Source organism: Trichechus manatus, unplaced genomic scaffold (genome assembly GCF_000243295.1).
Source record: "Trichechus manatus latirostris isolate Lorelei unplaced genomic scaffold, TriManLat1.0 scaffold00087, whole genome shotgun sequence".
NCBI lineage: Eukaryota > Metazoa > Chordata > Mammalia > Sirenia > Trichechidae > Trichechus > Trichechus manatus.
This window is the reverse complement of record NW_004444023.1, coordinates 11372169-11399058: the sequence shown is the minus strand read 5'-3', so window position 1 is coordinate 11399058 and position 26890 is coordinate 11372169. Positions and strand designations below refer to the sequence as shown.

General features: G+C 42.0%; 1 protein-coding gene across 1 annotated transcript; it reads right to left on the bottom strand.

Moving 5' to 3' along the window:
- Positions 1-25601, bottom strand: NLRP4 (NLR family pyrin domain containing 4). Its single transcript, XM_004381915.1, has 9 exons — positions 25322-25601; positions 21555-23130; positions 20419-20580; positions 19126-19293; positions 15178-15345; positions 9682-9852; positions 7839-8009; positions 1214-1384; positions 1-97 (listed from the first exon to the last, which is right to left on the bottom strand). Exons 1-9 carry the CDS (start codon positions 25599-25601, stop codon positions 1-3), a joined length of 2964 nt encoding a protein of 987 aa, XP_004381972.1.
- Positions 25602-26890: the final 1289 nt, after the last annotated feature.

Below are 26890 nucleotides of genomic sequence, written 5' to 3'. Positions count from 1 at the left end.
TCAGTAGTTATCTATGATGATTGTCAAAGAGGGGTTTCTCTCGTCCTCAGCCATCAGAAGTCTCTGGGTTTCCTCACCAAATTTGGCTTTTTGCAGCCTGGTAAAATATAAAAGGGGATCTGTTTATTTCACACTTAAAAAAAAAAAAATTCTCTTTATCCCATCTTTCTCTATAATTTCTTCCTTGGGCAAGTCTAGGAGACCCTAGTGTTGCCTCTAAGGGGAAAGACATCTATCATGTGCAGCAGTGTGCTAATAAATATTTAACACCTGGCTCTGGGGGAGGAGGAGGAGGAGAAGCAGGAGAGGGAGGAGAAGAACAGTAGCTCTGATTTGTAGCATTTGCCCATTTCTGTGGTGTAAATTATTCAATCATGGCAGCCAATTCCAAGCTGCCAATTAGATGTCACTAACAGAGTTAGAAGAGGTACATATAAATGGCTCTTGCCAGCTGGTAGGAGCTAGTTCTAACACATCGCTGTACAGAATAAATATCCTGTCTGATAGAAAGCACCGTTATTTCACAAAAACACCAGGGTTGGGGACAAGAACCTAGTGGAAGAAGCTAGGGAGAAAGACTGAAGCTGTTTTTATTTTTAAAAGGATAAAATATTAGGAACTTCCAGTTTTGGGTGCCTGAGGTGGGGGGAGGGGGAATGAATGACAAAAAGAAATGCTAAGGATTATATAGTAATCAAATAAAAACATTTCTATAATTACAATACAAACACATATGGCTTGTATTATAACTATAACTCTGTTGTTGTTAGGTGCTGTCGAGTCGATTTCAGTTTGCTGTTGAGTCTATTTCAACTCGTAGCGACCCCATGTAACAGAGTAGAACTCTGTCTTGTCTAGAATCTTTACGGAAGCAGATCACCAGGTCTTTCTCCTGCAGAGCTGCCGAGTGGGTCTGAATCGCCAATCTTTCAGTTAGCTGCCGAGAGCTTAACTCTTGCGCCACCAGGGCTCCTTATTATAACTATAACTTGTGTTATAATAGTAAGCACCATCATCCACCAGTTACTGGGCCGTGTGAGTGCCTTATACTCACTGTCTCTTATTCCTGCAGCAACCCTGAGACAGGAAACACCATCTGGATTTTAAACGCAATGAGATTAGACTGCACACGTTATACATCTCAGGACACCATCAGTCCCTTCTTAGCCCCAAGGACCCTCCCTGCCAAGGAAGAGAATAAGAACCAGCTCACCTAAGCATCCTCAGGGCGCACTCAGTGTGTCTTAAGCCCTCACACAGCACCACCACCCCGTCGTGGTCCAAGGTGTTGCCAGTCAGGCTTAGCCTCCTCAGAGTTTTACTTTGGGTAAGAGCAGAGGCAAGGTCCTCACAGCAGGCACTAGTCAGCTGACATGAATCCAGTCTGCAATAAGACACACAGTGAGAATCAGCCCCACCCTCAGGGTGAAGGAGAAGGCAGAGGGATGGGACATGAGCCAGACTTTAAAAAAAAAAATTATTTTTGTTGTTGAAATAGCCAGCAGAACAAACACCCCTTCAACTATTTCCACATGTACAATTCAGTGACATTGATGACATTCTTCAAGTTGTATAACCATTCTCACCCTCTGTTTCCATATTGTTCTTCTTCCATTAAGATAAACTCACTGCCCCCTAAGCTTCCTATTTAACTTTCAAGTTGCTGCTGTCAATTTGATCCCATATAGTTCTTTATTTTTTTTCTTTTTATTTGTTTTTTACTTTTATTTTTTATTGTTGTAGTTTAAATGAAGTTTACATTTCAAGTTAGTCTCCCATGCAAAAATTTATACATACATTGTTATATGACCCTAACAGCTCTCCCCATACTGTGACAGCACACTCCTCCTTTCCACCCCTGATTCCCCATGTCCATTCAACCAGCTCCTAACTCTCTCTGCATTTCCATCTTACCTCCAGACGGAAGCTGCCTGTTTAGTCTCTTGTATCTACATGAGCTAAGAGGCACACTCCTCACGAGTATCACTTTATGTCCCACAGTCCAGTCCAATCCCTGTCTGAAGAGTTGGCCTCAGAAATTGTTTTAGTTCTGGGCTGATAGAGAATCCGGGGGCCATGCTTTCCAGGGTTCCTCCAGTCTCATTCAGACCGTTAAGTCTGATCTTCTTACTAGAATTTGAGTTCTGCACCCCACCTTTCTCCTGCTCCATCAGGGACTCTGTTGTGTTCCCTGTCAGGGTGGCCGTTGGTGGTAGCTGGGCACCATCTAGTTCTTCTGGTCTCAGGCTGATGAAGTCTCTGGTTTATGTGGCCCTTTCTGTCTTTTGGGCTACTACTTTCCTTTTGTCTTTGGTGTTCTTCATTCCCCTTTACTCCAGGTGGTTGGGACCAATTGATGCATCTTAGATGTCTGCTTGCAAGCTTTTAAGACCCCAGATGCCACTCACCAAAGCAGGATGCAGAACATTGTCTTAATAAGCTTTGTTATGCCAAATGACCTAGATGTCCCCTGAAAGTGTGGTCCCCAGACCCCTACCCCTGCTACTCTGTCCCCCAAAGTGTTTGACTGTATTCAGGAAACCTCTTAGCTTTGGTTTAGTCCAGTTGTGCTGACATCCTCTGTAGTGTGTGCTGTCCTTCCCTTCACCTGAGATAATTCTTATCTACTATTTAGTTATCTAGTTTTCATATTGTTCTTCCCCCATTAACATAAACTCACTGCCCCCAAGCTTCCTATCTAAACTTTCGAGTTGCTGTTGTTAATTTGATCCCATATAGTTCTTTAAAAGAGCAAAATGTGAGCCAGATGCTTAGCAAAGGGTCACCCCATAACCTCTGAGTACCATGTCTTATGCTGTTGTTGTTAGCTGCCGTTGAGTTGGTTCCCAACTTATAGCGACCCCAAGTGACAGAGTAGAATTGCTCCATAGGGTTTTCTTGGTTATAATCTTTATGGAAGCAGATTGCCAGACCTTTCTTCTGCAGAGCTGCCGGGTGGGTTTGAACCACCAACCTTTAGGTTAGCAGCCAATTACAAGCCATTTGTGCCAGCCAGGCTCCTCAGTGTCTTATAGTCCGGTGTTTATGACATCAGAATATTGCTCTGTGGCAGATTTTAAAGTGGCCACAACCATCCATTCTTCTCTATATCCATACACTCTGCAATGTGACTCCATAGCTCATTCTGTTAAGAGGTATTTTCCCCACTCTTTAAATGACTTAGTAGGAGCCTTGGTGGCACAGTGGTTAAGCACTGGGCTGCCAACTGAAGGTTGGCAGTTTGAGCCCACCAGCTGCTCCATGAGAGAAAGATGTGGCAGTTGGCTTCCATAAAGATCACAGCCTAGGAAACTCTATGGGGCAGTTCTACTCTGTCCTATAGGGTCACTACGAGTCAGAATCGACTCAATGACAACAGAGTTTTGGTTTTGGTTTAGAATGGCTTGCTTTGGCTAATATAACACTATGGAAGCGATGCTATGTGAGTTCTGAGCCTACACCTCAGGACACCTTCTACACTTCTTTTTTTAAAAAATTGTTGTAAAAACATATATAACACAACATTTGCCAATTCACCATTTTTCAAGTGTTGCCTTATACACATTGTTCTCTCTTAAACCACTGAGACACCATGTCAGCAAGCCAAGCCAGCCAGTTAGGTGATGAGAGATGAGCATTCCAGACCCCCATCATCACCCTCAGTTGACAGCTAGCCAGCCAAAACTGCCAGACCTGACAGGGAGGTCAACCTAGATCAGCCAATTCCACAGAGAACCTTAGATTCCTCAGCACACCTAATAGAGATCAGCTATGCCTGGCCAGACCAGCAGAATCAGCCCACAATAAGAAGAACTCATTGTTTTTACACCTCTAAGTCTTGGGGAAGGAGCCCTGGTAGCACAGTGGTTACATGCACATCTGCTAATTGAAAGGTTGGCAGTTTGAACCCACAAGCTGCTCTACAGGGGAAAGATGTGGCAGTCTGCTTCCATAAAGATTACAGCCTTGGAAACCCTATGGGGCAGTTCTACTCTGTCACAGGGTGTCATTATAAGTTGTAATTGACTCAGTGGCAATGGGTGTAAGTTTTGGAGTGGTTTATTATGCAACAAGAAGTCCCTGGGTGGTGTAAATGGTTAAGTGCTCAACAACTAACTGAAAGGTTGGCAATTTGAACCCACCCAGAGGTGCCACGTCTGTCACCATGTGTCTGTCAGTTTGTCGTACTGTGGTGGCTTGCGTGTTGCTGTGATATGAAAGCTTTGCCACCAGTATTTCAAATACCAGCAGGGTCACCCTTGGTGGACAGGTTTCAGCAGAGCTTCTAGACTAAGACAGACTAGGAAAAATGACCTGGCGGTCTACTTCTGAAAAAAATAGGCCAGTGAAAATCTTATGAATAGCAGCAGAACATTGTCTGATATACTGCTGGAAGATGAGCCCCTCGGGTTGGAAGGCACTCAAAATACGACTGGGGAAGAGCTGCCTCCTCAAAGTAGAGTCGACCTTAATGATGTGGTAGAGTCAAGCTTTTGGGACCTTCATTTGCTGAGATGGCACAACTCAAAATGGGAAGTAACAGCTGCAAACATCCATTAATAATCGGAACATGGAATGTATGAAGTACAAAACTAGGAAAATTGGGAGTTGTCAAAAATGAAATGGAATACATAAAGATCAATATCCTAGGCTTCAGTGAGCTGAAATGGACTGGTATTGGCCATTTTGAATCAGTCAATCATATGGTCTACTATGCTGGGAATGACAAATTGAAGAGAAATGGCCTAGCGTTCATTGTCAAAAAGAACACTTCAAGACCTATCCTGAAGTACAATGCTGTCAGTGATAGGATAATATCCATATGCCTACAAGGAATACCAGTTAATATGACTACTATTCGAATTTATCTACCAGCCACTAAGGCCAAAGATGAGGAAACTGAAGATTTTTTACCAACTTTTGCAGTCTGAAATTGATCAAACAAGCAATCAAGATGCATTGACAATTACTGTTCAGAGGAATGTAAAAGTTGGAAATGAAGAAGGAGCAATAGTTGAAAAATATGGCCTTGGTGATAGAAATGATGCTGGAGATCGCATGATAGAATTTTGCAAGACCAATGACTTCTTCTATGGAAACCTTGGTGGCGTAGTGGTTAAGTGCTATGGCTGCTAACCAAAAGGTCAGCAGTTTGAATCCACCAGGCCCTCCTTGGAAACTCTATAGGGCAGCTCTACTCTGTCCTATAGGGTCACTATGAGTTGGAATCGACTAGACAGCAATGGGTTTGTGTTTTTTTTTTAAATGACTTCTTCATTGCAAATACCTTTTTTCAACAACATAATTAGTGACTATAAACATGGGTCTCACCACATGGAAAACAGGAATCAAATCGACTACATCTGTGGAAAGAGGTGATGGAAAAGCTCAATATTATCAGTCAGAATAAGGCCAGGGGCCAACTGTGGAACAGACCATCAATTGCTCATATGCAAATTCAAGTTGAAGCTGTAGAAAATTAAAACAAGTCCACTAGAGCCAAAATACAACCTTGAGTACATCCCACCTGAATTTAGAGATCATCTCAAGAATAGATTTGAAGCATTGAACACTAATGATGGAAGACCAGTGAGTTGTGGGAAGACATCAAGGACATGAAGAAAGCAAAAGGTCATTAAAAATACAGGAAAGAAAGAAAAGACAAAAATGGTTGTCAGAAGAGACTTGCTCTTGAATGTCAAGTAGCTAAAGTAAATGGAAGAAATGATGAAGTAAAAGAGCTGAACAGAAGATTTCAAAGGGCAGCTCTAGAAGACAAAATAAAATATTATAATTAAATGTGCAAAGCCCTGGAGTTAGAAAACCAAAAGTGAAGAACACACTCAACATTTCTCAAGCTGAAAGAACTGAAGAAAAAATTCAAGCCTTGAGTTGCAATATTGAAGGATTCTACCAGAAAAATAGCGAATGATGCAGGAAGCATCAAAATAAGATGGAAGGAATACACAGAATCACTGTACCAAAAATAATTGGTTCACTTTCAACAATTTCAGGAGGTAGCATATGATCAGGAACCGATGGTATTGAAGGAAGAAGTCCAAGCTACACTGAAGACATTGACGAAAAACAAGGCTCCAAGAATTGATGGAATATCAATTGAGATGTTTCAACAAACAGATGTAGCTCTGGAAGCACTCACTGTGTATGCCAAGAAATTTGGAAAACAGCTACCTGGCCAGCAACTGGAAGAGATGTATATCTGTACCCACTACAAAGAAACATGATCCAACCAAATGTGGAAATTGTCAAACAATATCATGTATATCACTTGTAAATAAAATTTTGCTGAAGATCATTCAAAAGCAGTTGCAGCAGAACATCGACAGGGAACCGCCAGAAATTCAAGCTGGATTCAGAAGAGGACATGAAACGAGGGATATCATTGCTGATGTCAGATGGATCTTGGCTGAAAGCACAGAATACAAGAAGCTGACCTGTGTTTTAGTGACTATGCAAAGGCATTCTACTGTGTGCATCATACCACATCATGGATATCACTGTGAAGAATGTGAATTCCAGAACATTTAATTGTGCCCATGCAGAACCTGTACATAGACCAAGAGGCAGTTGTTGAACAGAGCAAGGGCATATGCATGGATTAAAATCAAGAAAGGTGTGCATCAGGGTTGCATCCTTTCACCATACTTATTCAGATTGTATGCTGAGCAAATAATCTGAGAAGCTGGACTATATGAAGAAGAATGGGGCATCAGGATTGGTGGAAGACTCATTAACGACCTGTGATATGCAGATGACTCAACCTTGCTTGCTGAAAGTGAAGAGGACTTGAAACACTGATGAAGATCAAAGACTACAGCCTTCAGTATGGGTTACACCTCAACATAAAGAAAACAAAAATCCTCACAACTGGACCAGTAAGAAACATCATGATAAACGGAGAAAAGATTGACATTGTCAAGGGGTTCGTTTTTACAAGGATCCACAATCAACACCCATGGAAGCAGCAGTAAGGAAATCAAACGACGCGTTGCACTGGGCAAATCTGCTGCAAAAGACCTCTTTAAAGTGTTACAAAGCAAAGGTGTTACTTTGAGCACTAAGGTGTGCCTGACCCAAGCCATGGTATTTTCAGTCGCCTCATATGCATGCGAAAGATGGACAATGAATAAGGATGACCAAAGAGGAATTGATGCCTTTGAATTACAGTGTTGGTGAAGAATATTGACTATACTACGGACTGCCAGAAGAAGGAACAAGTCTGTCTTTGAAGAAATACTACAAGAGTGCTCCTTGGAAGTGCAGATGGCAAGACTTCTTCTCAGGTACTTTGGACATATTATCAGGAGGGATCAGTCCCTGGAGAAGGACTTCATGCTTGGTAAAGTAGAGGGTCAGCAAAAAAGAGGAAGACCCTTAACAAGATGGACAGACACAGTGGCAGCAACAATGAGCTCAAACATAACAACGATTGTGAGGATGGCACAGGACCAGGCAGTGTCTCATTCTATTGTACATAGGATGGCTATGAGTCAGAACCAACTCAACCGCACCTAACAACAACAGAGGTGCTGCAGAAGAAAGGCCTGGTGATCTACTTCTGAAAAACCAGCCATTGAAAACCCTATGGAGCATAGCTCTACTCTAACACACATGCGGTTGCCATGATTTGGAGATGACTCCATGGCAACTGGTTTTGTTTTGCTGTTCGGATTATGTCCAACCATTCTGTGGTTATCTTGGGAGCTGGCTGACATGTGCCCCTGAAGGAGTTTTTTTTTCTTTTCTCTGTCTCTGCACATCTGTCTTCCACCTTCCATCATCCGTAAAGACTCCACCATACCCTTGAGGATACCCACCCAAGATTCTCTAAGTGACAGTTGGGATGGGTCAGAGCTTCACACAACAGCTTCACACCCTCATCTTGTATGTCATTGTTCCCAATATCCAGATTTCTCAGGTTTGGATTGCTGGTGAGGACTGAGGCAATGTCTCGACAGCCCTCATCAGTGATGGAAACTTTTACCAAACTGCAAAAGAACAGAGATGTCGTCACTCTCAAGAATTTACTACATTTTTGTATTAGAAAAAGACTAGATCCCTAGGTGGTGCTCTCAACTACTAACCTAAACGCTGGCAATCTGAACCCACCCAGCAGTACTGTGGAAGAAAGGCCTGATGACCTGCTTCTGTAAAGATTACAGCCAAGAAAACCCTATGGAGCAGTTCTACTCTAACGCGTAGGGTTGCCGTGGGTCAGAACCGATTCAATGGCAACTGGCTTGGTTTGGTTCGGTTAAGCATAAATAGCTAACCTGAAGATACTGTTCACTTTCCTTTTCCATTATTTCAGCTCTGCAATGCTCATAGTGTAGGAAATATGCTATGTGCCAATCTCCACCACCAGACAGCCACAAGATATCCTCTGATGTGTAACGATGCTGACCTTATCATCATCAACCTTAACCCATTTGTCTTGTTTCTTTTCACTCATAATACTTAATGCCTGAAGAACTAGACCTCTGATATGTTAGCTCTGCTTGTCAATCATAGTATCCACAGTTACTGGAGCTATCTTATGAAATTTCCTAATGCATTAGGTAAAATAATTCTGCCTAATCCTACATGTCTCTGGATTTCTCAGGGAAAGAGACATTTGATAATGAAGTGCTATCCCAGTTGGTAACTAAAAAAAAAAGTTCCCCAAATATTTCTCAATTTTATATCATGAAATTAAGTCTTTTCATTATCTTCCCTTTTCCCCCCATTACTCTTACCCCCCTTATTCCTTTTTGAAGGATCTGTTGTTTTTCCACATTGATTCCCACATAGATTATTGTTCTCCTATTCCCTTATTCATGTCCTAGAATGCATGCCAAACATCCTGTTATCCATAAAACTTTCTCTCAGTCCCACCAAACCAAACCCACTGCTGTCGAGTCGATTCCAACTCATAGCAACCCTAAAGGACAGAGTAGAATTGCCCTCCTCTGCCCCAAGTCATAAAAATTCCTCTCTTTCTCTCTTAATCCTTTATGCATACCCAACTGAACGGCCATTTTGTTGTTGTTGTTAGTTGCCATTTAGTTGGCTCCAACTCATGGCGACCTTATGTACAACAGAACAAAACCTTGACCAGTCATGTGCCATCTTTGTGATCATTGGTATGTTTGAGTCCATTGTTGTAGCTATTGTGTCAATCCATCTCATGAAGGTTTCCCTCTTTTTGCTGACCCTCTATTTTACCAGTCCACGATCTCCTTTTCTAGTGATTGGTCTTTCCTGATAATGTTTGTTGTTGTTGCCGATATGTGCCATTGAGTCGATTCTGACTAATAGCAATACCATGTGACAGAGTAGAACTGCCCCATAGGGTTTTCTATGCTGTAATCTTTATGGGAGCAGATCTCCAGGTCTTTCTCCCGTGGATCCACTGGGTTGGTTGGCACTGCCAACCTTTTGGTTAGCAGCCAAGTGCTTAACGGTTGTGCCACCAGGGCTCCTTTTACAACATATTAAGTCTGTGACACCGAAGTCAAGGTACAGATTCGTTCACCTGAACATCTCCACAAGACCCCAAGTCAAGCATTTTTTTAATCTTCATGTTCCAAGGCACAGACACTATGTCCTTCATCAAACCCAAGTGTCTTCTCAGCAACCCAAGCCCTTGAAAAAGAGGCTTGGGCTTCAAAGGAAACCTACCACAGCGACTGTAGGCAGCAGTTTGGGTGTTTCAAGGCCGCACAGAGGAGTTCCAAGTCATCATCCTTCAGGACATTACCACCAAGATCTAGGTGGATCAGGCTTCTGTTACACACAAGAACTTCACAGAGGCTATCCCAGCATGGTTCACTGAGGTAACAGTAAACTAACCTGTGAGGACAAATATATGTGAGAAAAGGAGGGGGAAGGAAGAAGAAAGGATACCTCAGACAGCTTTTTAAAGTTAACCCCACATATGAAAGGTAATATTTCTATTCTTTTATATATATAATACTCACATACTCATTGCCGTCCTTTCCATTCTGACTCATAGGGACCTATAGGACAGAGTAGAACTGTCCCACAGGGTTTCCAAGGTTGCAATCTTTACAGAAGCAGACTGCTGCATCTTTCTCCTGAGGAGCAGCTGGTGGGTTCAAACTGCTGACCTTTCAGTTAGCAGCTGCGCGCTTAACCACCATGACACCAGGGTGCCTTAAAATCCTCATATAAGTATACAAAATATCTCCCTTCCTTTCTTCTTACTTACAGGATAGGGGGATTAGAAAGTAAAACTGGCAAAGTCATGCAGAAGGAAGAATACGGCATAATATGGCACAGCTAACACTCTAAAGGAGTCCCTGGGTGGTGCAAACGATTAATGCACTTAGCTGCTAACAAAAAGTTTGGAGGTTTGCATCCACACAGAGATGCCTCAGAAGAAAGGCCAGGTGATGTACTTCTGAAAAATCAGTCATTGAAAAACTCTATGGAGCACAGTTCTACTCTAACACACATGGGGGTACCATGAGTCGAACTCAACTTGGTAGCAAATGGTGGTACAACACTCTAGAAGGACTTAGAAAATCTGCTTTGTCTCTATAGATTAGTTTAAATTTTATCACATAGTATGTACTTTTTTTGTAGATTACATTGGATTTTCCACACCGTTGATCATATTGTCTAAGAATAAAGACAGTTTTAACTTCCTTCTTCTCAATCTGGATGTCTTTTATTTCTTTTCCTTGCGTTATTGCACTGGCGTGGACATTCAGTGCAATAAATGGCAGTGGTGAGAGTGGACATCCTTGTCTTGTTCTTGGTCTTAGAGGGAAAGCTCTCACTCTTCCACCATTAAGAATGATGCCGTTGTTTTTGTTAGGTGCCATGAAGTCGGTTCCAACTCACTGCCCGGTCCTGCACCATCCTCATAATCATGGCAATGTTTGAGCCCACTGTTGCAGCCATTGTGTCAATCCATCTCTTTGAGGGTCTTCTTTTTTTTTTTTTCTTTTCTCATTTTTACTTTTTTTTTTATCATTGCACTTTAGATGAAGTTTTACAGAACAAACTAGCTTCTCATTAAACAGTTAGTACACATATTGTTTTGTGACATTGGTTACCAACCCCATGACATGTCAACACTCTCCCCTGCTCCACCTTCAGTTCCCTGTTACCAGCTTTTCTGTTCCCTGTTGCCTTCTAGTCTTTGCCCCTGGGGTGGTGTGCCCCTTTAGCGAAGATCTTCCTCTTTTTTGCTGACCCTCTACTTTACCAAGCATGATGTCCTTTTCCAGGGACTGGTTCCTGCTGATAACATGTCCAAAATATGTGAGATGAAGTCTCGCCATCCTCTCTTCTAAGGAACATTCTGGCTGTACCTCTTCCAAAACAGATTTGTTCATTTTTCTGTCAGTCCATAGTATGTTCAATATTCTTCACTAACACCATAATTCAAATGCCTCAGTTCTTGTTCAGTTTTCCTTATTCATTATCCAGCTTTCGCATGCATATGAGGCAATCGAAAATACCATGGCTTGGGTCAGGCCCACCTTAGTCCTCAAGGTGACAATATGCTAGCTGTAGGTCTTTCACAGAGGCCTTTTATCAGGCTGTGGAATTCATCTTTTCTTAGTTTGCTGAATGTTTGTGTGCGTGTGTGTGTGTGTGTGTGTGTGTGTGCTTATCAGGACTGGCTGTTAGCTTTGGGCAGATGTTTTTTTCTGTGTCTATTAGGTGATCGTAACGTTCTTCTTTTATATATTGTTAATATGGTGAATTACACTGACTTATTTTAGATTGTTAGCTTTAAATTCTTGGTATAAGCCCTACTTATTCATGATGTGTTTTCCTTTTTACGTGCTGTTAGATTAAAGGAACCCAGGCTGCACAATGGTTAAACGCTTGGCTGCTAACCAAAAGGTTGGCGTTTCAAACTCACCCAGTGGCTCTGTAGGAGAAAGACCTAGTGATCTGCTCCCATAAAGATTACAGCCTAGAAAACCCTATAGGGCAGTTCAACACTGTCACACTGGGTTACTATCAGTCAAAAATCGTCTCGATGGCACCTAACAACAAGAGTAGATTTGCTAACATTAGTTTAGAATTTTTGCATATATGTTCATGAGGGAAATTAGTCTATAATTTTCTTTCCTGAATATCTTTGTCTCTTTCTGGTATTAGGGTAATGCTGGGCTCATAGAATTATTTGGGAAGTATTCTCTTGTATTTAATTTTCTAGAAAAGTTTGCACAGAAGTGGTATTGTTTTTTTCTCAAATGTTGGGTAGACTTCACCAGTGAAGTCTTCTGGATTTGGGGTTCTCTGTGAGAACCTTTTTAAATACAATTCAATTTCTTTAGTAGATACAGTGTTGCCAAGTTATCTACTTCTTCTTGAGGTTTTTTACTGTTTTTTTTTTTTTTTTTTTTTTTACGGTAGTAAATATCCTAACATTCCCTTATAACCTTTTCAATATCTGTATAATATGGTGTAGAAATAAAAATTTGCTCTTAAATTGATTTTGTCTCATGTTAATATAGTCAGTCCAACTTTCTTCTGATTAGTTTTAGCATGATACATCTTTTTCTACCCTTTTATTTTTCCATCTTTTTACTTTTATTATATCTTTACATTTAAAGTGCATTTCTTATAAGTAACATATAGTTGGGTCTTGATTTCTTGAGTCTGACAATCTCTGACTTTTGGCTATGATGGTTGGACCATTTAATGTGATTATTGATATGGTTAGGATTAAGTCTACCTTGTTGCTATTTGTTTTCTGTTGGACCCATCCCTTCTTTGTTCATTTTTTCTGCCTTCTTTTGTGTTGAGAATTTTTTATGATTCCATTTTATCTCTTTTGTTGGCCAATTAGCTATAACTCTTTATTTCACTATTATAATGGATGATTTATGGTTTGCAATATGCACTTAACTTATCACAGTCTATCTTCAAGTGACATTATGCCATTTCACATATAGTATAAGAAGCTTAAGATTGTATATTTCCATTTTCCCGTCTCCTGGACTTTGAGCTATTGTCAGGCATTTTACTTTTACCTACGTCAGAAATCCCACAATACAGTGCTATAATTTTTGTTTAAACCAGGGGTTGGCAAGCTGCTTCTGTAAAGGGCTGGGTAGTAATTTTGGCTTTGTAGTCCATAAGGTCTCTGTTGCATGTGTCCTCTAAATTCCCTAATTTACTATCAGGATACCCTTACTTTCATGTAGTTCAAATTAAAAAAAGAAAAAAAATCCAAAAGCATAAACAGAGAAAAGCCTCCCTTCCACACTATCTCCCATCCTTCCAGTTCCATATTTCACAGGCAATCTTTCTTATAATTCTTACATCTCCTCCAGGGGATATCTGTGTATATAAAAACACTGTTGTTGTTAGGTACCATCAAGTAGATCTGAACTCATGGTGACCCCATGTGATGGAGTAGAACTACCCCATAGGGTTTACTAGGCTGTAATCTTTATGAGAGAAGCCCTGGTTGTGTAATAGTAAAACACTCAGCTGCTAACCGAAAGGTCAGTAATTAGAACTCACCAGCAGCTCCACAGGAGATAAGACCTAGCAATCTGCTCCTGTAAATGTTACAGTTTAGGAAACCCTACGGGGCAGTTCTACTCTGTCACACGGTGTCGCTATGAGTTAGTATCAACTCAACGGCACATCACACAACAACAGCAATCTTTATGGGCCCAGATTACCAGGTCTTTCTCCTGCAGAGCTGCTAGGTGGGTTTAAACCACCAACCTTTAAGTTAGCAGCCGAGCACTTAACTGTTGTACCACCAGGGCTTTTTACACAAAAAAGCAAACATACACAAATGTGTTTATATTCCTCCCCCCTTCAAAGGGGCCCTTTTGTATACAAGCTAAGTATTAGCATGAACCGAATATGTAAGCAGAATTGTATTAATAGCTAACCAACTGACCTTGTAACACATTACTCTATCCTTCTCTGTACCCTAAAATTTGTTTCTAGGCTAACCTATTCATTTATCTTATTACTTCAAGGTAGCACAAAACCCAAACCAAACCTGTTGCTGTAGAGTCAATTCTGACTCATAGCGACTCTATAGGACAGAGTAGAACTGTCCATAGGGTTTCCAAGGTTGTAATATTTACAGAAGCTGACTACCATATCTTTCTCCTGCAGAGCCACTGGTGGATTTGAACGACCAACTTTTCAGTTAACAGCCAAGCACTTAACCTCTGCACCACCAGCACTCCTTCAACAAGAGTAGCACACTCAGCATTATATGAGGTCAACAGGCCCCATGGGTTATCTTACTCTTCTGCTGTTCTTAGCAACTACTCTACGGCTGAGAGCCCACTTTACCTATTAGCAACAGGTAAAAGCTATTGAAGGAGCCCTGGTGGTGCAACGGTTAAGAGCTCGACTACTAACCGAAAGGTCAGCCTTTCAAACCTACCCAGAGGCTCTGTGGGAGAAAATACCTGGCGATCTGTTCCCATAAAGGTGGTTGTTATTGTGTGCTATGGAGTTGATTCTGACTCAGCAACCCTATAAGATAGAGTTTGCTAGGCTGTAATCTTTATGGAGAGCCCCGGTGTCTCAGTGGTTAAGAGCTTGGCTGCTAACCAAAAGGTCGGCAGTTTGAATCCACCAGCCACTCCTTGGAAGCCCTATAGGGCAGTTCTACCCTGTCCTATAGGGTTGCTGTGAGTCAGAATTGACTCGACAGCAACAGGTGTGGCTTGGGCTAATTTTTACGGAAGCAGATCTCCAGGTCCATGTAAAGATTACAGCTTAGAACACCTTACGGGGGCAGTTCTGCTCCGTCACATGGGGCCGCTATGTGTGCGAACTGACTCAACGGCACCCAACAACAACAGTTACTAACACAGGAAGCACCTGTGTGTATGTTGTAGGATTTTAATCCAATCTAACATCTTTTGAAATTTAGCATGTACTCTGTATGCAAACTGTTAATTTTCATAAGACCTCTAGGGCAGGAGTTTCCCTCTTCCCTCTGTTATGAGCAAAGTGAAGCTGAGAGAGGTTAAGTCTTTGCTCACGGTGGTAAATCCAGGACTGGAACCCAAGTTTGGTTGATTCTTAACCTTATGCTTTAAAACTGCTATGTTGCCTCCACCAATGGATGGATTTGAGTCAACAGGTTAAAGTTCAACCTGCTGCCATTCTTCCCCACAGTGGACCCCCCTACTGTTCGCTTACACCAAGGCCTCCAGCACGCAGTCTAGGTGGCACAGAGCATCACACAGCAGGCTCACTCCTTGGTCCAGGTAATTGTGTGCTACATTAAGGTACTTCAGCTTCTTGTTGCTTTTTAGAACTGAGGCGAAGGCTTCACAATCACCTGCTGAGAGGAGGCAATTTGCCAGCCTATAGAGAGAGAACATGTCACATTCCACTTGGTTGTAGTTCCCTGACTCTTTACTTTTGCTGATCCTATAAGAAGACTGAAAGGTTGGCAGTTTGACCCTACCCAGCAACTTTGTGGGAGAAAGGCCTGGCAATTTATTTCTGAAAGATCACAGCCATTGAAAACCCTATGGGGCACAGTTCTGCTGTGACACGCGTGGGGTTGCCATGAGTCGGAATTGACTTGACAGCACCCAACAACAACAACAACGATGTAAGAATCAGGGAGCACACATTTGCCCTGTGTGGGAACTTCACTGAGCCCCCTGCCTCTCTTCCTGATCCCCACGAGTCCATTCTCTATACTAAGACGAGAGACAACATGAGACACATACAAACCCATATAGCCATAAAACCAAGAAAACCATTTTCCACTGAGTTAGTTTCAACTCATGGTGACCCCCTGTGTGTCAGAGTAGAACTGCACTCCATAGGGTTTTCAAGGCTGTGAGCTTTCAGAAGTAGATCACCAGGCCAGACTTCCGAGGCACCTCTGGGTGAATTAGAACCGTCAACCTTTTGGTTAGTAGTCCAGTGCTTAACTGTTGGCACTACCCAGGGAGTCCATTTATATCCATACTTGCCTTAAACCCCAATAACTGCTCATAATACTTAGGGAAAAGCACAAAAACACATCACATTTTCTACAAGGCACCTGCCTGTCCCTATGTCCCTGTGTCCCAGCCATACGAGTCATTTCCAGTGGCTTGACCACACGGGGTTTTATTCCTCACAGTATCCACTTGTGCTTGCTGTTCCTCAAATGCATCTCCCTGATGTCTTTACCTGAGGATCTTTGTGAAGGAGTCCTGGTGGTGCAGTTGTTAAGCACTCGTCTGCTACCCAGATGGTTGGTGGTTTGGATGCACCAGCGACTCCAAGGGAGAGAAAAGACCTGGCGAACTGCTCTCGTAAAGACTTCAGTCTTGGAAATCCTATGGGGCAATTCTACTCTGTCTTATAGGGTTGCTATGAGTCAGAATCAACTCAACAGCAATGAGTTTGGTTTTTTTGACTTGGGGACCCAAGGTACAAGGTGTTTGTGCTAGGCTGCTAACCTAAAGGTTGGTGTTTAGAACCCACAAAATGGTGCCACAGAAGAAAGGCCTGGTGGTCTGCTTCCGTAAAGATTTGTTGTTGTGTGCCATGGTGTCAATTCTGATTCAAAGCAACCCCGTGTGACAGAGTAGAACTGCCTCATAGGGTTTTCTAGGCTGTAATCTTTATGGGAGCAGATCACCAGGTCTTTTCTCCAGTGGAGAGGCTGGTGGGTTTGAACTGCTAACCTTTTGATTAGCAGCCAAGCACTTGACCATCATGCCGCCAGGGCTCCTTCCATAAAGATTACAGCCAGGAAAATCCTATGGGTTACGTGAGTTGGAATTGACTCAACGAACCCCACAACAATGACAGGGTCTTTGTGTGTGTTCACTCAGAGTGGAACACCCTTTCCCTGACCTTTGGTTAGACGAACCCTCATCCAGGTCTCTGCGCAAGTAGCACTTTCTCAGAGAACATTCCAGAAACAAAGCCTTGGACTGTGGACCAACAGGTTCAGTATTTAGGGGCTTGCTTGAGTTAGTTTGGGTTGCCAGCAACTGTAGGTTTCTATTACCTCAACCACTCTCTTTACCCCTGGCTGCCATGGAAAGTATAAACTAGGGTTGGAGACAATAAATGAAGATATAAACAATTAGAACAGTTGTCAAGAAATGAAAGTGTAATTGGCAAGTCGCCCACTCCGTGGCTCCAAGCATCTTCTCTCCGGGATTACTCTGAGGGAATGCATGGCTTTAAAGCTGTTTCAGGCTTTAGGATTTTGAAATTATTTTCAAGGAATAAAAATAGAGTTTGGCTTACTGTACAATACGGACAAAAATTAAGTAAAAATGGGTCACAGTCCTAAATATAAGAGCTAAACCTTTAAAAATTAAGAAGAAAATATAGGAGTAAATCTTCATGATGTTGGGTTAAGCAATGGTTTCTAAGATACAGGAAAAACGTGTGAAAGCCAGAACCCAAGTAAGGCAGAAATCTGTCAGAGAAGGAAAACTCACTAGGTGTTTATGAGGTAGGATTCTTAATAGAAAATGATAGAGAAGTGGTAAGACCCTGTCAAGGTGGAAAACTTGTGAGACCCGGAAAAACAAGGCAGTCCTGTAGAGTTCTGGCTCTCACAGATTTCACTATATAACAGCAAAAGCATGAGAGACCAAAAAATATAAATAAATGGCACTTCATCAAAATTAAAAACTTCTGTGCATCAAAGAACTTTAATCAACAAAGTAAAGAGAAAACCTACAGAATGGGAGAAAAATATCTTGGAACAACATATCTGATAGGAAATTTGTATCCAGAATGTATAAAGAACTCTTACAATTCAACAACCAAAAGACAAAACAACCTGATTAAAAAATAGGCCAAGGACTTGAATAGTTATTTCTCCAAAGTCATACAAATGGCCAAGAGACACATGAAAAGATGCTCGATATTACTAGTCATTCAAGAATACAAATCAAAATCATGAGATACCATTTCATACCCACTAGGATGGCTATTATTAAAACAACAACAACAAAACCCGGAAAATAACAAGTGTTGGCGAGGATGTAGAGAAATTGGAATTCTCATAGATTGCCGATGGAAATGTAAAATGGTGCAGCTGTTGTGGAAAACAGTTTGGTGGTTCTTCTAAAAGTTAAACATAGAATTACCATATGATGCAACAATTCCACTCTTAGGTATATACTTAAAAGAACTGAAAATAGGTATTCAAATATCAATGTTAACAGCAGCATTATTCACAATAGCCAAAAGGTGGAAATAACCTGACTGCTCATCAACTGATAAATGGATAAATGAAATATGGTATATATATACAATGGAATACTGTTCATTAATAAAAAGTAATGAATTACTGATACATGATTCTTGTTGCTGTTGGGTGCCATCAAGTCGATTCCGACCCTTAGTGACTTCATGTGACAGAGTAGAACTGCCACATAGGGTTTCCATGGCTGTAATCTTTATGGAGGCAGACTGCCACATCTTCCTTCCATGGAGTGGCTGGTGGATTTGAACTGCCAATCTTCTGGTTAGCAGTCAAACACTTAACCAGTGGTTCACTAGGACTCCTTACTGATACATGCTACAACATGGATACACTTCAAAACATTATGTTTCAATTTTTCAGGTGTTATAAATAAAGCTGCCATGAATGTTTTAGTACCTGTCTTTCAGTAAACTTGGAGTTGCAAATGGTTAACGCTCAGCTAGTAACTGAAAGATTAGTGGTTTGAGTCCACCCATAGGTGCCTGGAATAAAGGTCTGGAGATCTACTTCCAAAAAATCAGCCATTGAAAACCCTATGGAGCACAGTTCTGCACTGACACACATGGGGTCTCCATGCGCCGGAGTCGACTCCACAGCAACTGATGTGGGTTTTGGTTTTCAGTAAACTTAAATATATAATTCTGTTCAGTATACACCTAAGAGTAAAATGTCTGGGCTATACGATATGCTAGTATCTATGAAAGCTGAATATAGGCAAACAGTTTTCCAAAGTGGTTGTACCAACTTAGGAATCTTTACTTCAGTATTCTATCTTCAAGTTCCCAGGATGCCTGCAGAGGTTAATTTTGAGTATGAGGAATAGAAAAGAAGAGGAAAGTGAACCTACTTAAAAATTCACAATCCTCTCTGGAATCCAATCCGTGAGTCTGGTGAACAAGGAGACTTACGTGAGATCTTCTATGTTGCACAGTGGATAGTTCAAAGCCTCACAGAGCAACCTCACATCATTACGGTAGAGTCTTGTACTGCTGAGATCCAAGCATTTCAAGTATGGGTTATGAATGAACACCTCAAAGAAAAGCCAGCTCTCACCAGAGAAGGAAACATTATTTATCCTGCAAAAACAAAGACATTTTTGGATGAGTCTCATCCAATGAAGCCTGGGAGAATAGCCTGAAAAACTTGTGTTTGATTGTCTCCTATACCCAACGATTAACTGATACTTCAGTTTCACAACCCAAACGTATAGCTCAGTGCTTCTCAGCCTGGGCGATTTTGCCTTCCCAGGGGACTGTATTCAAGTGCCTGGCAAATGTTGTCATTGTTAGTTGTCATTTAGTCAACTCCAACTCAAGGCAACCCCATGTGTACAGAACAGAACAGTGCTCCATAGAGTTTTCAAAGTCTAATTTTGTGGAAGCAGATCATCAGGCCTTTCTCTTGAGGCATCTTTGGGTGGATTTGAACTCCCAACCTTTTGGTTAGTAAACAAACAAACCAACAAACCAAATTCGTTGCTTTCAAGTCAATTCTGACTCTTAGCGACCCTATAGGACAGAGTAGAACTGCCTCATAGGGTTTCCAAGAAGCGGCTGGTGGATTCGAACTGCAGACCTTTTGGTTAGCAGCTGAGCTGTTAACCACTGTGCTACCAGGGCTGCTTTGGTTAGTAGTTGAGCGCTTAACCATTTGTGCCACCCAGGGACTCCCACCTGGCAAACGGTTGGTGCTAATTAATGTCATTAATAACTGTTGAAGGAGTGAGTGAATATTTGAGAAAACATGGGGTTTACTACCCTTCCTGCCTTCTTTTCATCTTGGCAGTAACACTGGCTCTATCCCCATCGACCTCTAAGAATGGCTACCTAGAGGGGCAACTCCCTCCCACATGCTCCACTGAATTCAGTTCACACATCACTATTACAAATTGCTCCAGACCAGTGGTTCTCAACTGGGGCAAATTTGTCCCAAGGGAATATTTGGCAATGTCTGGAGACATTTTTGGTTGTCATAACAGGAGGAGGTTCCTAGTAGCATCTGGTGGGTAGAGGCCAGGGATGCTGCTAAGTGAGCATCCTACAGTGCACAGGATGGCCTCCATAACAAAGACTTAATAATTCTGAGTCTGAGAAAACTTGCTCTAGATTATAATTCTTTGATAGCCGTTGGCCTTACCTGAAAGCTAAGACTAATCTGTTATTTCTGCGATACACTCAAGTCTAGGTTGATCTCCAACTTACTCAAGCTTTTGAAGGTGACAATTTGGATGCCTCAGCTCTTTACACAAAGCCCCAAAGGCTGATTCATCGAGGACACTGTTGTGTACTTGTAGTTCTCTGAGGTGTACATTTGTGGTGAGCACAGAACAAATGTAATGCCAACGGACGAGATTGTAACTTGACCTACAAAGAAAGAGAAAGGAAATGCTTTTCATGGGTAAATATTCAACTCAAGCCATTCCCAGTATATAAAACCAAAAAACCAAACCCGTTGCCACCAGGTTGATTCCAACTGATGGTGACCCCATCTGTTACAGAGTAGAACTGTGCTCCTTAGGGTTTTCTTGGCTGTAATCTTTATGGAAGCAGATCACCAGGCCTTTCTTCTGCGGTGCTGCTGGGTGGGTTAGAACCTCCAATCTTTAGGTTAGTAGTCAAGTGCAAACCATTTGTGCCACCCAGGGACCTATTCCCAGTATATAGGCATAATAAATTATCTTCCTGAAAACAAAACATCTGAATGTTAAATGAGTTAAAATTTGTAAGAATCTTAAAATAAAATTTAAAAGGTAATTTCTGGTTGTGAGGTCAAGAAAGAGTCTGAGTGTGCTATCAATACGAATGATACAAGTATTAATTATAAATACATATCAGCTAACATTTGAGAAGGGATCCCTGGTGGCACAACTTTTAAGTGCTCAGCCGCTAATCAGAAGGTCAGCAGTTAGAACCCACCCAGTGGTTCTGCGGGAGAAAAACCTGGCAAGCTGTTTCTGTAAAGATTAAGCCTACAAAACCCTATGGGGAAGTGCTACTCTGTCACATGGGGTCACTATGAGTTGGAATCAACTCCAGGGTACCCAGCAATAATAACAATATTTGAGAAATATAGGAAACACACTTCACATGGATTCTTACATTATATCATGATGTGGTAGTGACTATTATTGCCCCTTCTATAATGAGGCAACTATAGCAAGAAAGTTCAAGTCTCCTGGAAAATGTCATACATGCCATAAAGAGTCAAGTTAGGACTTGAACACATAAGGTCAGATCCTACCCATGATAAATATTAGCCACCCCATCAGCAAAACCTACTTGTGAACACAGACATATGCTAAAAAGGGGCTAGGAAGAAAGTCATTAGATGGACTCACGTAGAGCTGTCTCCATTCTCCTCCTTGAAGACGTTTCGGACGGAAAAAGAAATTTTCCTCAAGCCAGAACAGTGTTTTAGGCAGTAGGCAGAAACCATCAAGTCTACATTGTCAGTGACAGAGAAGTGAACTTCTTGAAAGCAGTCCAATGCCTTCGTCACAAAGACTTTATCCTGCATCTCAAACAGACAGTAAAATAACAAGAAATCCACCTCTCCCTCCAGATGTTCACACTCACCTAAACTCTTCAGGCACTGGTGGAATTGCTGCTTTACCTCCAGGGACAGTTGTAAGTCAAAGAAAGCATCCAGCCTTTTTTCTTCCTCTGCATTTAAAAGACCAAACACAAAACACCCCCCCAAAATCCAATGCACGTTTTCTCTCTTTAGGTAGGTCAATAGCAGCGCCTTTGAGCATCCAACGGCTGGATTGGGGTGATTGCCGGAGCTCTTTAGCAAATAAAACATGGCGGCACAGAACTCCTGGATGCACACATGGATGAATGTGTACGAGTTCTCATACCCCCTGCACTTCTGAAGAAGCTTCATGTCCAGCAATGCAGGGATATCACTTTCAACTAACCCATTTCTCCTGAAGTCCTCTTCACTGAACTGGAATGTGTCCGTCCACATGCCCTCCACAGCCAGGGAGCACAGACCCTTCAACTGGACATGGATCTGCTCATGTGGACGTGTGGCACCCTTGGGTGTGAACATGTTAAAGATGAAAGAGGCAAACAGAGAAGTGGTACGGTGGCAGGCAAGTGCCAGGTCTCTGCCCCTCTCCATCTCCTGCTTCAGACAGGTGCACACAACCCAGCAAAGGATGGGGATTTGGCACATGTGAAAGAGCTGTTCATTTTCTCTTACAAAACTGAAGGCCTCCATGGCTTGCTTCTTGTCTTGAAAGACACAGGAGAAGTACAGCTTCCTGTCGCTTTCATTAAGTCCCATGATCGTTTTAATTTCTGGGTGCTCCAGCTGAGCCTCGAGTTCCTGCTGGTAGTTGGGTGTAGTGGCAATGAGCAGTGAGGCCTCTGGGAGCATCTTCTTCCTCAGCAAACTGCCCAGGACCACTTCTCCTGGCTGCTGCTGCAACCAGTCACTGCACAGGTCTGACTCCGGTTCTTTCAAGGCACACGTCAGCTCCTCAAAGCTGTCGATGATGAACAACAGTCTCTCTGGCTGGGACAGGATCTCTGCTATTGGCACAGGGGGGTTGGGCCAGTCTCCAGAAATCAACTCAGCCAAGCTTGTCAGCGCCAACCGCTTCACCTCCCAGCAGCAAAAGTAGAAAATGTACAAGAACCTATCCTGATAAAAGATACCCTCTGCCCAGGCCAACATTAGCTTGACCAGGAACGTCGTCTTCCCAATTTTTGGGGTTCCCACAAGGACCACAGTACGTGATGGCTCTTCTCCAGTTGCCTTAGGCTCAAAAAGGAGTTCCATACGTTCACGTTTCTTCTGTATGACTACTTCCTGCTCAAAGTAATCATGAATCCTAGTGAGGGATTCTCTCGACCATATATTGCTGAATTTCTTCTTTACATGAGCTTGATACATCCTTATATACCCTGAGTCAATGAGGACAAGAGGAAAAAAATACATATCAAAGTTAAACACTCATACTCTTTGACCCTGAAATTTTACTTCTCAGAGTGTATCTTCTCAACCCAAACCAACCTGTTGCCTTCAAGTCAATTCAGACTCATAACAACCCTATAGAACAGAGCCCTGGTTAAGAGTGGTTAAGGTGCAGTGGTTAAGAGCTTAGCTGCTAACCAAAAGGTTGGCAGTTTGAATCCACCAGCCGCTCCTTGGAAACCCTATGGGGCAGTTCTACTCTGTCCTACAGTGCCGCTAAGACTCAGAATTGACTCGACAGCAATGGATTTGGTTTGGTTTTTGGTTAATCTTTACAGAAGCTGACTGTCACATCTTTCTCCCATGGAGCAGCTGGTGGGTTCAAATCGCTGACCTTTCAGTTAGCAGCTGAGTGCTTAACTATTGTTCCAGGCTCCTTTATCTTCTCAAACTGTGACCATGGGCCAAGGCTGGTTGACAGCCTGGTTTTGTAAATAAAGTTTCATTGGAACATAGACATTCATTTATGTGTTGTCTATAGTTGCTTTGCCATTACAATGGCAGAGTTGAGTAATTGCAACAGAGTCTAAAATATAAATTCTCTGGCCCTCCACAGAAAAAGTTTACCAATCCCTGCTCTAGATACCCACACAGGAAAACACACACACATAAACACACACACACACACACACACACACACACACACACAGATATTCATTGCTGATATAGAATGGAAAAGGACTGTATGACTACAAATAGAAGACCAGCTAAATAATTTATGGAATGATGGAATCTTTTACAGGTATTAAAAGTATGGAATGGTCTCTTTATGTGGAAGCAGAACAAGATAGTGTCTATAGTATGTACCCACTTGTGTGTGGAAAATAGATTAGACAGTACCTATCAGAAAGATGACATATGAAGGACCTGTTGTTTTGTTGTTGTTGTTGATAATATACATAGCAGAACATACATCAATTCAACAGTTTCTACATGTACAATTCAATGACACTGATTACATTCTTTGAGTTGTACAACCATTCTCACCTCCTTTTCTGAGTTGTTCCTCCCCCATTAACATAAACTCATGCCTCCCTAAGGTTCCTGTCTAATCTTCTGAGTTGCTGTTGTCAATTCGATCCCATATAGATAGATCTTAAAAGAATGCAGGGCTCAAGGCAGACTTTTTTACTAGTTAAGTTAAACTGCTGTTTGGTTTTAAGAAGACTTCAGGTGATATTTTTGGTTTAAGGTTTAAAGATGATCTCAGAGCAATAGTTTCAGGGGTTCATCCAGCCTCAATGGTTCCAGAAAGTCTAGATTCCATGAAAATTTTAAATTCTGTTCTGCTTTCTCACCCTTTTGATCAGGATTATTCTACAGAATCTCTGATCAAAATGTTCGGTAATGGTAGCTGGGCACTCTCCAGTTCTGATCTCATAGCAAAGGAGGCAGCTGTTCATGGAGGCAATTAGCCACACATTCCCTTTCCTCCTCCTATTGCTGACTCTCAGAAGGAACTGTTTTGAATAGACAATTATACCAATTAACCCCTAATTCAGTGTATAATCTATGGTAAATGTTAATTTTTATTTCTAGGCCCTTCTCAAATGTCTGTTAAGATAATGGGCCAGATCCACAGTTCGTATGGCACCACTTCGCCTTAGAGAGAGGTTCTGACTTGGATGCAAGTTCTCAGCTTAGGGAAAATTATTGATACCATAGAGATGGAGGTACAATACAGGTTAGGACATGCTACAAAACAAAACAAAAAAACCAAACCAGTTGCCCTCGAGTCTATTCCGACTTATGGCAACCCCGTATGTGTCAGAGTAGATCTGCACTCCATAGGATTTTCAATGACTGTGATCTTTCAGAAGTAGTTTGCCAAGCTTTATTCTAAGACTCCTCGAGATGGATTTGAACTTTCAACCTTTTGGTTAGTTGCTGAGTGCTTAACCATTTGCACCACCCAGGGACTCCATAGGACATGCCATCCACCCACATTTTATCACACATAATCACCACATCTAAATTAAACGGTTTCCTACCTACAAGGATGAAATTGTTCCCTAGTACATCTGGCCCTGCTGTAGACGGGCATAGATGGGGGAATCTATCACGATTATGACACAATCCTCATTATAGGAAGCCTTGTCTCCAACCCCCAGACTCACTCACCAGTACTTTCCCTTTTGGCCTTTATATGGAGATCCTTTCTACCAATCTTGTGAAAGATCCTGTAGGTCACATCCCATGCTTGCTGTTCCTGATAATGCTTGATCAGTAGGTTTGCAAGATCTTCCCGAGTTGCTCTCTTTACTTCAGCCCAGGGAATTCGCTCCAGTCCAAGTTGCAAAGGCTCTTGCCTAAGGAGCTCCTTAAATCTTCTGAACTCCTCCTTTTTGAGCTCGTCCAGATACCACATAAGGCCAAAATCAGAGAAGAAAGATGATGCCATCTTGTTCTAGGGCAGAGATGTCAATGTTCAGAGAAAGAATTATGGGGAGGAAGGAATAAACAGAACCTATGGAAAGTTAATACAATTTAGGAATTAAAATTTAGGTAAGTACCAAGTAATTCAAGGAGCCCTGATGGCCACCACAGTTAAGTGCCTGGCTGCTAACTGAAAGATCAGCAGTTCCAACCCATCCAGCGGTTCCACAGGAGAAAGGACCTGGTGATCTGCTTCCATAAATATTCCCATTCCCATGGAGTCAATTCCCACTCACAGTGATCCTATAGGACAGAGTAGAATTGCCCCATAGGGCTTCCAAGACTGTAATCTTTACGGAAGCAGACTGCCACATCTTTCTCCTGTGGAGCGGCTGGTAGGTTTGAACTGCTGACCATAAAGATTACCGTCTAGGAACCCTATTCGAACCTACCAGCCACTCCACAGGAGAAAGATGTGGCAGTCTGCTTCCATAAAGACTACAGCCTTGGAAGCCATATGGGCAGCTCTACTCTGTCCTATAGGGTCGCTATGAGTCGGAATTGACAGCAAACAACAAGTAAAAGAAACCAGTCTGAAAAACCAGTCTGAAGAGGCTATATACTATATGATTCAATTTATGACACCTGGAAAAGAAAACTATGGAGATGGGAAAGAGACCTGTGGTTGCCAAGAGTTCAGGGGCAGGGGGTTTTGAATAGGTGAAGCACCAATGACTTTTTAGGGGAGTGAAACTATTCTGTCTAATACTGTTAGTGGTGAGTGCATGACACTATTCATCTATAAAAACCCATGGAACCCTACACCATAAAGAGTGAATCTTAATATATTCAAACCAAAGCAAAACAAACAAACAAAAACATTAGGAGATGGGAGACCCAGGGTAGAATGTAGACTGGGACAAAAAAATTTTTTAACTGTGTTACAAGGGTATGACATCACCTCAGTGAAAGGAGCCAATAGCATAGAGAGCATTTTCTGTCTCCAATGCAACAAAATTAAGTATCAGTAAAACTTGCAAAAGCCAGAACCTGTGTAAGGCGGAAACCTGTCAGAGAAGGAAAACTCAATATTTCCCACTAAAACGAGCGATAGAAAATTGGTAAGACCGCACCCTGTCAAAGGTGGAAAACTTGCAAGATCTGGCAAAACAAGGCAGTCCCATCAAGCTCTGGCTCTCACAGGTTTCACTGCATCAGTAATAAAGTCAATAGAAGTCTCAAATTATTCACTGGAAATGGAAGGTAAATAAAATCACGTTATTCATGGGTAGCTAGGGTTTTCTCCATGATAGC